Source organism: Cucurbita maxima, unplaced genomic scaffold, assembly GCF_002738345.1.
Source record: "Cucurbita maxima cultivar Rimu unplaced genomic scaffold, Cmax_1.0 Cma_Scf00016, whole genome shotgun sequence".
Classification (NCBI taxonomy): Eukaryota; Viridiplantae; Streptophyta; class Magnoliopsida; order Cucurbitales; family Cucurbitaceae; genus Cucurbita; species Cucurbita maxima.
The window spans coordinates 3,677,843-3,693,003 of NW_019272032.1; the positions used below are offsets into that span (position 1 = coordinate 3,677,843).

The 15,161-nt window shown below is 36.6% G+C and overlaps 3 protein-coding genes across 3 annotated transcripts; all 3 read right to left on the bottom strand.

Moving 5' to 3' along the window:
- Nucleotides 1-4,719, bottom strand: LOC111491234 (peroxisomal acyl-coenzyme A oxidase 1-like). Its single transcript, XM_023140042.1, has 14 exons — nucleotides 4,280-4,719; nucleotides 4,076-4,184; nucleotides 3,936-3,997; nucleotides 3,577-3,786; nucleotides 3,233-3,320; nucleotides 2,988-3,150; nucleotides 2,705-2,900; nucleotides 2,392-2,589; nucleotides 2,012-2,143; nucleotides 1,805-1,925; nucleotides 1,500-1,610; nucleotides 781-850; nucleotides 471-654; nucleotides 1-380 (listed from the first exon to the last, which is right to left on the bottom strand). The coding sequence occupies exons 1-14, from the start codon at nucleotides 4,415-4,417 to the stop codon at nucleotides 171-173; spliced, it is 1,992 nt and encodes a 663-aa protein (XP_022995810.1). The 5' UTR covers nucleotides 4,418-4,719; the 3' UTR covers nucleotides 1-170.
- A 426-nt stretch (nucleotides 4,720-5,145) lies between these two features.
- Nucleotides 5,146-6,374, bottom strand: LOC111491419 (O-fucosyltransferase 30-like). The gene is made up of 2 exons (XM_023140334.1): nucleotides 5,724-6,374; nucleotides 5,146-5,272 (listed from the first exon to the last, which is right to left on the bottom strand). Exons 1-2 carry the CDS (start codon nucleotides 5,876-5,878, stop codon nucleotides 5,146-5,148), a joined length of 282 nt encoding a protein of 93 aa, XP_022996102.1. The 5' UTR covers nucleotides 5,879-6,374.
- Nucleotides 6,375-6,500: 126 nt separating this feature from the next.
- LOC111491126 (E3 ubiquitin-protein ligase HOS1-like) lies at nucleotides 6,501-13,388 on the bottom strand. Its single transcript, XM_023139888.1, has 10 exons — nucleotides 13,104-13,388; nucleotides 12,325-12,715; nucleotides 11,976-12,110; nucleotides 11,705-11,880; nucleotides 10,483-10,887; nucleotides 10,233-10,391; nucleotides 8,737-9,231; nucleotides 8,168-8,305; nucleotides 7,121-7,836; nucleotides 6,501-7,034 (listed from the first exon to the last, which is right to left on the bottom strand). The coding sequence occupies exons 1-10, from the start codon at nucleotides 13,215-13,217 to the stop codon at nucleotides 6,863-6,865; spliced, it is 2,901 nt and encodes a 966-aa protein (XP_022995656.1). The 5' UTR covers nucleotides 13,218-13,388; the 3' UTR covers nucleotides 6,501-6,862.
- Nucleotides 13,389-15,161: the final 1,773 nt, after the last annotated feature.

A 15,161-nucleotide genomic window follows, 5' to 3' on the forward strand; every position in this document is an offset into this window, starting at 1 on the left:
TGAAACTTCAAAACTTTTATTCTTCATTCATAGAGAAAACTTAAATTTAATAGAACTTGTTCGTCATAATAAAATGCGAGTTCAAACTGTAACATAAAAATCCCAAGCTGAATCCATGATTTATTACAAATAATCTAGAGCATTACGTTTTGTTATACCATCCCTATTCTTCATAGCCTCGCATTTCTGAGCTGCTGCTTAAGCAATGGTCTAATGTATTCATGGTAGCCATCAGGCAAGGCGGAGTCATTTAGAGGTTCCTTCCATGCCTCATTGTAGAGATTTGGGTAAACATTCCCATCATAACGACCAAGGATCGAGCCAAGGTAATGGTCGGTGTAGTTAAATGCATCGACTAAAGCAACTGCATTTGGACGAACCTACAAAAGAGAATTCCAAAGTCGGGTTAGAAGACGGCTTTTCTTCAAAAATTAGAAGGTCAAGAGGGAGATGTGCTTGAGTTCAAAAACCTGGGAGTATAGAGATCTAAGTTGATCATCAGCAAGAAATGCCTGTTTGGGAGTGATGGTGGAAGTGGAAAGAAAATCACCCATGTGTTTGTGTAGTGTATACAAAGCATAAATACTGCAAAGCTTCTGCAGTTGCTCTTTTACTCCCTTTCCTGGTATGTCTCCCTTAAGTTTCTCGATGAACCTGAAAAAAGATTTTTGAAACAATCAGCAATGGAATATCACTGCTTAACATAGTTTTGGATTTAAAATATCAGTCTAAACAATCAAGCTTTCAAGGATTGATGAATCTAACGAGGAAGAAACTTACTTGGAAACAATAATTAATTGGCAATGTGCAACTGCAGCCTCAACTAAATTAGGAGAAAGTTCCTGAAAACCTGCAAGTATGACAAAGGACAATTATGAAAATATTGAAAAGATTAGGAAAAGAAATCAGCATTGCCATGTGTGGACAACTCAGTGATAATCTAAAGATGCACGTGAAAATTGGTCAAAGAGCGCCGAAACGAAAGGAAATTTTGTGTGAGATTCCACATCGGTTGAGGAGGAGAACGAAGCATTCTTTATAAGAGTGTGGAAATCTCTCCCTAGTAGATGCATTTTAAAACCTTGAGGGGAAGCTCGAAAGGGAAAGCCCAAAGAGGACAATATCTGCTAGCGGTGGGCTGGGGCTATTATAAATGATATCAAAGCCAGACACGGGACGATATGCCAGCGAAGAGACTGATCCCCGAGGGGGTGGACATGAGGCGATGTGCCAGCAAAGGTGCTGGGCTCCCAAAGAGGGAGGATTGGGTGGTCCCACATCGATTAGAGAAGGGAACGAATGTCAGCGAGAACACTGGGCTCAAAAGGGGAGAAGGGGGGTGAATTGTGAGATTCCACAAAGGTCGGGGAGGAGAACGAAACATTTTTTGTAAGGGTGTAGAAACCTCTCCCTAGTAGACGCATTTTAAAACCTTCCAACCTTGAGGAGAAGTCTAGAAGAAAAAGCCCAAAGAGAACCATAAGTAGGAGTAGACATACCTTCTTCTTGATTGGTAAACTTGCTCAGTCTTTTGGCACATTCCACAGACATCTTAGCTGACCTTGCTTCAAATGCCTCAAGAACGATGCTTGGGTTTAACCAATCCTCAGCTGCAGAGCATCAGAATTGACAAGAACATCAATAAAAACAAGTCTTGAAAAATTCAGCTCCAAACCACCATCTCAGTCCCAATAAGGAACTGAGAACCCCAATTCGAACACACAAATTGGCCGAGGCTGTCGTATCAATCAGTTTATTCTGATCTTTATGCGGGACAGAAATGTTTCTCATTTTTAACAAATACCTTTCTGAACTTTGCAAGACGATTCCATCAGATGTTGTAGCCGTCCCATGTAAGCTGTTGTACCAATAGGCTTCTTCCCAGACACCAACTGGGACACGGTCTTGACAAGAAATCGTGCAACCTATATCAAAGCAGGTTAGCAGATGTATGTTGAGAACTTTAAAACTAAGTCATAATCATAACTTCACTTGAAAACTTAACCCACACCTGCAATAGTAGCACAACATTGTCTCCCTCATAAGTACAGGCAGGGACATAAACTGCAAACAACTCGGGAAGCCCACTGCTACAAAGGTAACCATGGCCACCGCACAACTTCCGGCACTCCTCAATCGCATCCTGCATTTACAATTAAAAGTTAAGGCTGAAAGAAAAACACCCGTGTGCTTGACTATATAATCATGGCTACCCCGTTATTCCTCTCGAGGCAACTCAGACCCAAGAGATGACAAGGGTTTTATGTTATTAAATTGTTAAATCAGGAACACCATATTAGCATAGCTAGTTAAATCAGAAGAAATAGATTGATTAAAACTTCTGTTAAACATAAAGATGATCAAGCTAATGAAATCGAAAAAGATACTCACAGCAGTTGCAGCAGTTGTGACAGACTTCAACCCTGCAGTGCATGCATGAGCCTCAGGCAGTGTCGAGAAATCGCTGGCTCCCAGTCTCTGAGTCACATCCGTATATAGCCATTCTAACCACTCACCAACAAATCTAAAAGCATAGGCAGAAGCCAGCAAAGGGAATAGCCTACTTTGCTGTGTTTTATAATCGATCACCTATAAAAACAAACAAATGATAATCACATTATTCAGCACCAATGTAGAATGCGAAATCGTGCCTTTGAGGCTATGTCTTTTAGGTTTTGCTTCTAATAGGATCATAAACTCATACCTGGGTTTCCACACCATTCTGTGATCCAAATTGTCTACGAACAGCACTGTACCTAGTAGCAATACAGACGGCACGTGACAAGGCATTTGAAGCATCAATTACAATCGTCTTTCTAACATATACCATAGTGCCATAAACTAGTTGCCGTGGAACATCTGATTGCACATATTTCCCTTCCCTTGTAACTTGAGAAAACCTGTGAAGTTAAAAACCAACTTTAGAAGGGACAATTGACAAAGAAAATGAATAGAAATAGCTAACGAACATACAGAATAGAAATAACCTCATCAACAGTTGGTTCCTCGGGATTCGGAAGTGATCAAAATGCATGACCCCATTATCCATAGTATTGTACGCTCCGTTCCCAAATTTCATACCAATGTCTCCAATGGTTATGCCAGGTAGAACTGAGTGATCTTCCAAACTCCTTATCTGAACTATGAAACCTACAAAATGGAAGCTTTCTTATTTGACTAGACATATCAGGATCAAGAATCAGAGGATTGAAAGCAATCATAGTTCGCATACCGTGCACTCCATAGTCTTGACCGTTCGTGATAAGACGAGCAAATACAACAGCATGTGTTGAAACCTTACCCAAACCACCAGGCCACCACTGTTCACAAGAAAGAAGGAACAAAATTAAGAGACATAGAATGCAACACATTCACATAGAACCTGAATGTGGGTATCAACCCAAAAAGATCCAACAAACTACAGTAAATTTAAATTTTTCTTCAACATCAATTTAAACCGTTCAATTTTACACCCCGAGACTAGAGGAACCAAATCCAATACAAAGTTTTACACAGAACCAACCCAATACAGGTAACTAATATAGAACCTGAATATATAACTACCATTGTACTTACTTTGCTTGAGGTGAGTGTAGGACTATGAATAACAAATTCATCAGTCTTTGGATCAAACGTTGCAGTTGTTTCGAGCCCTTGAACATTCGAACCATGACCGAGTTCGGTTTGAGCATAGCAACCAATTATTTTCATTTTATAAGCCAATGGCAACCACTTCTGTAGCTGCTCCTCAGTTCCTTGCCCTTTCACAAATGGAACAAACATTCCCTAAAAAAGAGAGATACATTAAAGTAATTTCAAAACCTTGAAAGGTAAGATGATGGAGACCAGTATTTATCCATAGAGTTGTTCAAACAGCCAAAAATTCAGCATAAGTGTTGTTTGTAATGCCAACAAAAAGAATAAACTCAACTCACCCAGTGAAGATCTGTATATGCTGGCTCATCCACAAAGAACCTTAATCTAGCAGCTTCCTCCTCTGTTAACGAAAAATAAGGAATACAATCAATACAATCCAGGATTTTCCATAGAAAGAGATTGAATGAAATAGCTGTACCAGAAAGCTTAAGCTCAACAATCTTCTTCCATGCATAAGCAGTTTTTCTGAGCGTGTTCTTAAACAGCTCCTTCCTTGGTAATTGAGCCCTGTTATCCTTTCGAAAGGCCTTAACACCAAAAACAAACACAAACTCAAAGCATCAATTATAAATCTTAGCCGGTACAATGTCTGGATTTGGAGTGTGGCAAAGAAATTACTCACTGGGTCATTAGCAACCAATCGAGACATTCGATCGGATACTTCAAAGGCATGACGAGAACCCGCCCATACGATCTTCATCGCATCGACGTCGAATTGGGACCTGTTCCTCTCATGGGCAAGATGATCGACGCCCTCCATTTGTTCGTCGGAACGAATTCGAAATCCAACTCCAGAAAAGACCTTCTTTGCGGGGAAATCGGAAACCCCAAATCGGAAAAACCTGAAAGAACGCTTTCAAAAAACGGGAAGGCGCTTGAAATCTCTGGGAAGTTGAATGGAGGTTGCGGGTATTTAAAGGAGAATTAATCGAACAATATCCCCTCAGAAAAAGGAGAAAGGGTGATCTTCCGATCCACTCGTCTGTCGGTCGTTGTGTTTCCCAATGAAGAGTTTGTTTTGAATTTCCTCTCCTTTTCTTTCTCAAAATTATCTTTGCTTACTTTTCGCATTTTAAACTCGTGTTCATATCAATATCCCTATTTACGGATTCATCCATCTCTATCATATTTTTTCCCCTCTTTTTCTCATCTTCTTCTCCTCAATCCATATCTAGTTTGGATTTAAAATGGTCGGAAATTTTGTTTTATAATAATTCAAAAAGTCAACAATTATAACTGATTAAAATATTGAGAACTTTTCAGGGTTTAGAATAATGATCTAAATTCAATTTTTAAAAGTTTGATTTGTTGGTGTATTGTATATAAATAATAATTGAGTTTTTTTTTTAATAATAATTCAGTAAATACTTCGCTTTTTCCTAAAATGGCATATTCTCCAATTTTACAAAGAGATAATGGTTAACTATACGTCTTTTATCTTTTCTATCTAACTTTAGAAGAATTAATATTTATTGAGTGTCATCATATTTATATGATGACACTTTCCAGATCCATCCCACACCATAAGTATGCAAAGGTCCTAAAATCTATGGCTTTAATAGAAGTATAAGAAGCTAATGACGAAATATCTACAATATCCGCCATTGAAACGTACCTGCCACGACATTGAAATACATGGCTAATGTCATAAACTATTACATGCAGCATCGCTTTTTTTCATCTCCTTGTTAAATCAATCACAGAAGAAATTAATGGAAAAGTAAACAATAGCCAGAGTTGCATCCAATTTAAAGTTTGCCACAAAAGACGATTGTCTGTTGGTAAATTGTTAAAGAGACGACAAAATATGTTAAATCAGAGTAGATGACTCCAAGATTATGAGGTAAAAGGCTTTAATTCCCAGGGCTGTAGGGAGGTCATAAATATTAAATTTCATTTATGGCAAAACTCCAATAAAGCATAACGGTTCAATTACTTGATTTAGAAGCAATGTAGATGGAATAAAATAAACAATCTAGCAACCCAACCATCGGAACCCTCGTCATTTCAAGAAAATTTAAGACATCGAAAACCAAGAAGTCTCAAACGAAGGGAAAAATGCTTACCTTCCATCTCGAAGAAGCTCGAACATATGCTCCCAAACCGAAAACCGAATCTCCCCAGGATCCAGAACTCTGAATTTCGGACAACTCCCGAGAGCTACGGCATGGTGATCCAAAATCGGCGGAATAACCAGAGTCCGGTTGAGAATCCCGGCCATCAGAATTGCATTCTTGAACTCAGATAGCTGGTTGTTAAACCCACTATGAGGCGCGTAAAACAGAAATCTCTCGCCCAGGTCCAAGATCCGTGAGTTGCATTGGCGCGAATTAGAAGTCGAGAATGCAGTCGAAGAGATAAAAGAAGAAGAGGAAGAAGAGAACAGGTAGAGGAGAAAGAGAAAAGAGAAGAGTAGAGCGAGAACAGACAGAAAAACGAGAGAAACGGAACTGTGAATTGGATTTCATTGCGTACCATTGCTTGATCTTTGATCTGTTAGAACCGAAAGTATTCATGACCTCTCTCCCTCCCTTCGAACATATCTGCAACTGGGAATGTCGAAGCCGGAGCAAGATGGAGAAGATCGCCAATGCCACGTGTCGTTCTGCCACCTCGCTTCGATAATGGGCCTTTTGGAATGGGCCATGGTATAAATATCATTTCAATTATTTTGATATTAGTATTATATATCTAATTCATTATAATTTAAATTGCAATTAATTTTGGTAGGAAATAAAAAACTGAGTGAGTTCTTACTCTTACCTCACTTAAATTAGTTTTTTTTTTTTTTTTTTTTTTTTAATCAACAATCGCTTTGAAAAAAGAGCCATTACAAGAAATACTTTCAAACAATCTCACCTGCTGAAAACTTGAGTTTCTAACTAAAATCAAATCCTACGGCCTGCTTTCAAATTTCCACTACTTAAAAGCACCGATCTTTCGTCATTCAAACCTATCAACCTATAAAAATTTATTAACATTTGACATACAAAAATAGAAGCAGCCACCTCAATGGACTACCGGCTTTCAGATTGATTATTCCAATCTCTCATGGAAGCAGCAACACTTTAAGCACTGCGTCCTCTTAACCAAGAGGGAGCCGGTAAGGTTTTGCAACTCTCATGCTCTTCTGACCCATTCCAAGCTACCCGTGTGGCATAAAATGCATTATTATCTCGAGTTTTTAGATGTACAAGAACGGTCATTATCTCTTGGTAAACCTTGATCTTCTAGTGCCACTTAGGGTAGCTTTGTCACGTACCATTCTAGGACCTCTGTCAAGATTTGGCTCTTCCTCGTCGCTAGCTTCATCAGACCTCCATCTTGGGGCGCCATTCATATATTGAACATCTGCTGCAGAATCTTGTCCTCCATGGCTGCATTTTTTAGAAAAGAATATAAACAACAACAATGAAAAGAAAATAAAACAGGCAGTGGGGAATGAAAATGGTGAGTTCCTTACCTTGAAATTTCCATTGGGTCATCTATGGAATGGATGTTCCAAGTTCCATTATCTCTAGCAGACACTGCATTTTTACTAGATCCATTTTCCTGCACTCCCCTTGAAGGAACATCTAATAAACCAAACTTGCTGCTGGGTGTATTATAAATAGGGTTAGCAGTAATCCTACGGGAATATGGAGATGTATTCCGAACTTGGTTAGTAATTCCATTTGGCTCTTTATCCAGTGCGAGTTTCTCAGGATCGTTCTCGAAGTGTTGACTATTTGGAAGGACCCTAGATGAACTTCTAGTGTCTTCTTCTGAGGGGGAAATATTCATAGCAACTGGGAATCCAGAACCAAACATGTCCTGAAAATTGGAACTCTTATGTAGGTTATTTTGTATCTTTGGCACTCTTTCCTTACTAGCAAAAAGCCTTATATGAACTGATGGTGAGCCAAAGGTCGCAATTTTGGAATGATTGAATGTCCCACCTAGTCTTCCTGGAGTGTCAAAAACTGGGGGTTTAACGATAAATTTACTGTCGTTTCTCTGTAATACAGTAGAATTCACGGCTGAGGGGATCAATATACTGCTTAAGCTCTGCTCCTGGACCCCAGATAGATCTGCATCTCGTGGCACATCTACTTCTTCAGAATTAACACCAACATTAGGCGACTTCCTGGACTTTATTTCCAGCTGTTGAGCTTCTGGTAGCAACTCCATGAATTTATCCTGTTTATTTGAGGCAATAAAATTTAAAATTAAAAACTTTAAAGAAACAAAAAAAAAAAAAAAACTAAACATAATGAATTGACAAAGACAACCATGAATCGCAAACCCATAAAGTATCCTAAGAATAAATCTTGGACCAAAGTTTAACCTATAAATTATAATTATTTGGCAATTCAATCTACCTGTCTGGTTGCATACAACAATTCAGAACCCATTGTAACCAGAAAATCCTGGCATTTAGATTAAAAGTAAAAATGTTTTTTCAAAGAACATGCCTTTAGCCCATCACCAAAAAAAAAAAAAAAAAAAAAAAAAGGTTCAGATAACTTACAACCAATCCTGCTCGCCAGTGACTAGTCGATCTCATTCTAGATAAAACCTCTTCAACAACAGAACTCTCAGAAATATAGCCTTGTTCTGCTTTCTGAAGTAAGAGGTTCACTTGGTAGGCCTCATGATATCGAAACCTCTGAAAGAAGATAGAGAAAGTACTCGTGATATCTCAAAAGGACAATTTAGCATGTATGCATGTTTTATATCCAAACCAAAGATGCTAGAATTAAAAGTGACTCAACTAGAACAAAAGGTTTTAATGATGTAAATATACTTTAAAACATGTCTGATAGATACAAAAATGTAAGATATTAACGGCTAATCTCAACAAGGTGTTTTCCTGTCAACTAAACCATTAAGAGGAGATAACCTTATTTGGAGTAATGCAAATAAAGCAATCTCTTCAGCACTTTAGTTGGAAAGAAACTGCTGAACATACAACGGTAGCAAGGGAAAGAACTTAAACAAAATCAAATAGTTTGGCAAGTTTGCATTACTCTTTTTTATACTCCTTATCTAGTTCCTCCTATTCCTTGCATAATGAACTCTAGTGGGATTAGAGATTACCTGAAGATAGTACACAAAGAGGAGACTTCCAATAGTGGTTGATGGATTAGCAGTGGACCACTCCATCAAGCACTTATGGAGATGCTTTTCCTCATCAGAATTCCATGGTAACTCGATCATTCTATCCACAAAGTTTCGACGGATGCAAAGAAAACAAATTTCAGTCACCAATATTTTCACCCAGTCCTCCCACCTTCTAAATTTGCTTTGAGCATTATCAAACTCGTCCTCACGTTCTTCATACTTTTTCCTGTCTCTTACCTTATTGCAGAGGATTTTCTGATACATAAATGCTTCCGTCAGAAGTCCACATTCCACTCTCACCCGGACACCAATTACAGCTTCCACAAGTGAAACTGAGGTTGACATACTATCACGTCCTGACCACCTCAAAACCATAAGAGCTGTATCAGGATTTTTCCATTCTAACAAAACTTGAGCAATCTTAGGATGGGTTGCTGGGCCAGAGATCTCTGGAAGAAGACGGCAAGCTTCCTACATGATATCATGTTGCAAGGAAAAATTAGAATTCAACATCTAAAGAAGGCATATTCATATGTTACAGAAAAGGTTAAGATACAGGCTTACTATAAATCCGAAACCACAAAATTCTATAGGGTAACTAGATTATACTATTGACAGGAATTTATAGGACATGTCTGGCTCTGGTAGTCTTTCAAGGAGGTTGATAATATTTCAAACACTGGAATATACAGGTTAGCATTCAACATGTAAAGAAGACATATTCATATGTTACAGAAAAGGTTAAGATACAGGTTTACTATAAATCCGAAACCACAAAATTCTTTAGGGTAACTAGATTATACTATTGACAGGAATTTATAGGACATGTCTGGCTTTGGTAATCTTTAAAGGAGGTTGATAATATTTCAAACACTGGAATATACAAGTTGGGCTAACAAACATATCCAGACCTCCCAAGGGCAGTTTATTGAGCTAATGACTTAAGTCTTACCATGGTGCTCCAGGAAATAGATGGAAGAAAAGTAATCAATTCCACCATTAGCACAAAGATTATTCTCGCAAGATAACCACCCTAACCCTATTAGGCTAATCTCATGAGACAACTACCAAACCCTACTATATTTAGGTGTCAAAAACACTTGCAAGATAATAATCTTAAGTGGTTGGCCACCATAACTTGTATCCATTTACTCTAAGCCCCTTGTTATTTACATGGCCTTATTGACCAAAGGGGCCATGGTGGTTAACAATAAATTACATTATCTATTCAAACTAGCTTAATAACTTGAAATTCTAGAATCAGTGCTAATTAATCAGTATTGAACTACAGCCACTGTAAGATATTCTAGATCAATCATCAATCTCTCCGATCAAATATATATCTTACGAAAATTAAAAAGTTACTCGGTATTGGACCATAATTGTTGAGTATTTCAATGAAGTAAAGTAAAACTAACGTGAAAGTAAATGATGATGGAGAAAACCCAGGTGACACATTAAACAGAAGTTACCTGCAGAGCTTCATCTGTATGATCATCAAGAAGATAAAAGACAAAAGATTCTAATACAGAATGCCGTGTTATGCTAAAAGAGGCTGCAAAATCCTCAACAACATGTCTCCATTTCTCATCGGGCATCATCCAATGGCGGTCAAACAAGTAATACAAAAGCTACCATAGATTAAGGAGAAACAAGAGAGAAATGTGTTTAGCCAATTTCATAATTTAAATGGGCAATGGAATTGATGTATAAGAAGGATACGATTGCTTTCTTTGCAACGAATACATCAGAACTTCCACGAAGAAAAAGAACGTCAACAGCAACTCGAAGATTTTCAAATGGGTAGCATCCAGAACTCCCACCAATCTTAGATCTGAAGATAATTGGGGTGCCATCATTTGCCAATGATGCAATTTCCAAACCATCCACTACATCTGGGGAGTACCACTGCTCTATATCAAGATTCTCCAGTGCATCCTCGATGAACAAAGATCCCTCCCGTCCACTGGAATCAGCAGAGTCATCCAAAGCATCAGGCCATGATCGCCTGATAGCAGCAGATTTCCTTTCACGAACAGCAGTAAGCCATGATGTGAAGCTAGAATGGCAGGATCTAACATTCTCCAAAAACTGATGCCTTATGCACCACATCATAATCTCCATATGCTGGTAAAAGCAACCGTAACCAAAAATTATTTTAACATGAGGACTATCTTGAGAAAAAGGAACAGTAGTTACAGCAGCTATAGATCTATAATTAACTGAATTGCAAACATTAAGTCTTTTAAAGTGGGGAAAAAACAGAGACCTAAGAGAAAATAATCAAATTTTACCTTCATGATCTGTTTTTTAAACCTATAATATAAATGAAAAAAGAAAATAAAAACTTCAACCAAATTTCAACGGATGAACATCTAGTCTCTATATGAGTAAAGATACCTAATGAAAATAAATTTGATAGGAATCATCTATCCAGCCAACATAAATGAAGAGTGATAAGTAGATAATCACCATGTGCAACATCCAGGATGAATTATGACAATGCCACCTTCTAACCAGTAATTTTGTTTGTTCTTTCCTCACTAAAGAATGTCCACTTCAATTTTTTTCCATCATGTGAATAGAGTTTATAGAATACAAAGCTGTGATATTAACTTTTAACCAAAGAGAGAAAAGAGAAAGAAACTTCGGGTAAGATTCTCCTTTTTTCTGAGTGTGAAAACATCTTAGTATATCCATTGAGTTAGCATGTTTTCATTCAGTACTCTCCAGCTGATCAGAAAGTACATCTACTACTTAAATGAGCCATAAATCAGGAATCAGTGACCTCAACTACTAAAGGGGCATGTCAGTTAGTTGAAAGCCAGGGAATATTTCATTTAAAGAAGCCAAGAGGCAAGAACTATGGCACGCTGTTTTAAAATAGTTAAGAAAAAAGCAAGACAGCGTGATGATTGATAACCACATTACTTCCTAAGTGAACCTGTTTGATCTTCAATATGTCCTCATGAAGATTGTGCAGGTCCTCAAGCTGTGCTGAATGAGAACTTCTAAATGATGAGTCCAACACTTCAAGCACATTGGATATGCCAGCAAGGTGCACCGAAAACTTGAGTAGTATGCTCAACCTGGATCTCATTCCCTCTACACCAGAGTTATCTAAAATGAAACCCATAATATACATATAAGATTATAAATATTCAGTACGTAGGCCACAATAAGATGCAATGCATCAAAATCAAGATTTAGCTCACATATTTCTTGAAGTTCTGTAATAATGTTCCTGGAGGCCCGCTTACACCAATCCTTCACGGCCACTTCATCCAACAAAAATGCAATGACAGGGTCACTTGATACAGCACTCTCATCCATACAAACATCCCTAACATCTAAACTTATTGTAAAGGAGATCACAAACTTTAAACAATAGAATAATTGGTATTGCTTCAAGTGGGTGTGATTTTTAAAGGCCTCGCCTGCAAAAGAAAATAAAGAGGGATAGAGAAACCATAAAGTTTTGAAGTAAGTTGAAAAGGCAACAATATCAGAACTGGATGACATCTACGTGAAATGCTAGCAGAATAATCAAACTGCAAAGGATACAGTGACAGATTAGAGAAACCATGTTATTTTCCAGCGCAACATCAAATAAGGAATACAAGCGTTGAACATCTGTAGATATTCTATCCTCCCCATCTTCCTCCTTAGAAGCCTGTTCCTTGAAATTCTTGGGAATGAGAGCAGCTTCAACACACTCATAAAAAAGACGAAGATGTGTTCTAGCACTGCTCTTCGGAACTGGGACTCTACATATTGGGCAAGTATCACAACGTTGACAACATTCTTCACACAGAGAGGCATGCCCACATGAATTCAACACATACTGAACATCCCGTCCACAGCTTCTCAAGTCTCTTGTGGCCCGACAATGCTCAACTTTTGCTTCGTTGCATAACTCGATCAGATCAATAGATGCTAGATGTTTCAGCGCTTCCTAGAGTTGAAAATATAACAAAATAATTCGAAGAGGGAAAGAATCAGTCCACCGCCCAATATATATGACTACTTAAATATCAATCTGGTCAGACAAGTATCATTTAAGAAGAAGGAACCAAATACAATTACCATGAATTAATCAAATCTATAAACTCAAAAGTTCGACAGAATGTCAATCATTTTGAATACACGACTTAAGAAATTCTGAGTAAAAGATGCTCTACGCCTTCAACAGCAACTGTTAAGTTTGGAAATGCCACCGTAGCACCCGGAAAGAAAGATCAAATCACCAACAAGGGAGAATTCTCCACTGTCCTAACTAAGATAACTAGGGTTTTCATAGCATTATAACATAAATACATAAACTAGTAAAATGAAAAGAGTACCTGTACTGCTCGGCTACTGTAATCAGGTTGCAGAGACGAAGAAGTAGACGCTAAAGCAGCCCTGCCATTCGTAGATGTCGAAGGAACGGCGTGTCCGTAAATTTGCCTATCCATTAAAGCGGAAGCAGAAGCGAAAAATTCTCTCCGAGAATTGAGGACGAAGAACGAGAGTGAGAAAAGTTGAAGCTAGGGCTTGGCAGTGGAGGAAGCCATTACAGAGGCTCAAGGTTTTGAAGCTTCCAAAGTTCCATGTGCAAAAAAAAAAATTGGAGGGCTTTTTTGGGAGCAGAAAAAATAAATATATATTTTTTTTTTTCAGGCCGTCGTTTTCCGGAAAAAATCGTATAGAACGAAAAATCTAAATGGGCCGGGTTCAAACCGATTCACGTAGACGGGCCCATTGTTATCACCGGCCCGCTAACATTTTTCTTTTTTGGAATCTTGATTCTGTTTTTATTTTTAAATTCACTAAATTTTATTTGTTTTAAAAAATTATTTGTTAAATATTTGATCCAAATAGTTAAAATTTGACAGCAACATTATTTATTTATTTCGTGTTTTCACATTTTTTTTAATAAAAAACATAATTACATTATAAAAATAAAAAAAAAAACACATTCAAACACATAATAGTTTATCTGATTGTCCTTAAATTAAAATTTAGATTATATGATATTACAAAATAATAACACTTTGGGCGATATAAGATTACATATGTGATATAATCTCATTAACGAGCCAAATATTTATATACATTATTGTCAATTTGTTTTAATTTAATTGGATTCACTTATAAATGTATAATATCTATAAAATATATAAATAAAGCAACCACGCGTTTATAGAAGCATAGTCAATTTAAGCCAAATCATTTCTGTACGATAATTGGGTCAAATTGATACGAATTATAATAAAATAATAAATTTAAATTTCCACGGTCGGATATAAAAACTTGACAGATTCGGAATCTGTTGCATTGACTGAGAAAAAAATAAGAAAAAATATTTGTATATTTAATTGTTATTATTTTTGGAATATGATTGGTATCCTTTATTGAATTAAAGGAAAGGGGATTTAATTCTATGTCAAACATTTAATGAATTTTCTCATCAAGACTGGGCCCACCTCCTTCCGCGTCGAGGAAGCTATGCTGATGGAAACGGTCAACCGTCAACTCCAAGCTCCAATTTCATGCGTAACATGTAACTATATCAATTAAATTTTTTAACTTTTTTTACCAGTGAATTAATTTATATTTTTTTAATAGATATTCCCTAAATTAATTAATTTGTGACATTTTAAGAGGTCGAGGTAACATAATTGCATGAATTTATGGTGGAATATAAAAATTGAAGATCCCGAGTTAAGAGATGAACTATATTCGATAAAATACAACTTTATATTTTGAAGTAATTCAATTTAAAAACAGAAAACTTAAATATATTTAAATTAATTGCTATACTTAATTTAGTCTTAGATTGGTATGGAAATAATTATTAATTTGAGATTTGGAGTTTAATTATATATCTGTGCAAAATGTCAAAAGTACCCAATATGTAGTGAATTTAGGCGAACGCCACTTAATTACGAAAGATAAAGGAAAATTCAGCATCGACGGGTCACCTCGGCTTTTGTAATTCACCAAATAAAATAACCATTCCAAGGGCACTATCGTCATTTTATTCTCTTCGTATTTTAGGGAAGGTGCCAGAGTTTCAGAATTTTCCGCCCTTGTCAGAGAAACCTCACATAACAAATTGTTTATATTATCCTTTTTTATTAATATTAAAGCATTATTCTTTTTTATTCGAATTTTCGTATTTTAATCTTTTAAAATTTGAAGTTTTGTTTTTTAATGCAGTTAAATTTAAATTACATTAAATGTATTAATATATTTAAACCTAACACGTTATAATTTCGAATAAAGTAATAAAAAATTCAAATATTCATTATTACCAATTGAAAATTTAGTAAATGTGTTTGAGACGCCTTTTATAAGTTTTTTTTTTTTTTTTTTTTTTTTTTTTTTTTTTTTTTTTTTTTTTTTTTTTTTTTTTT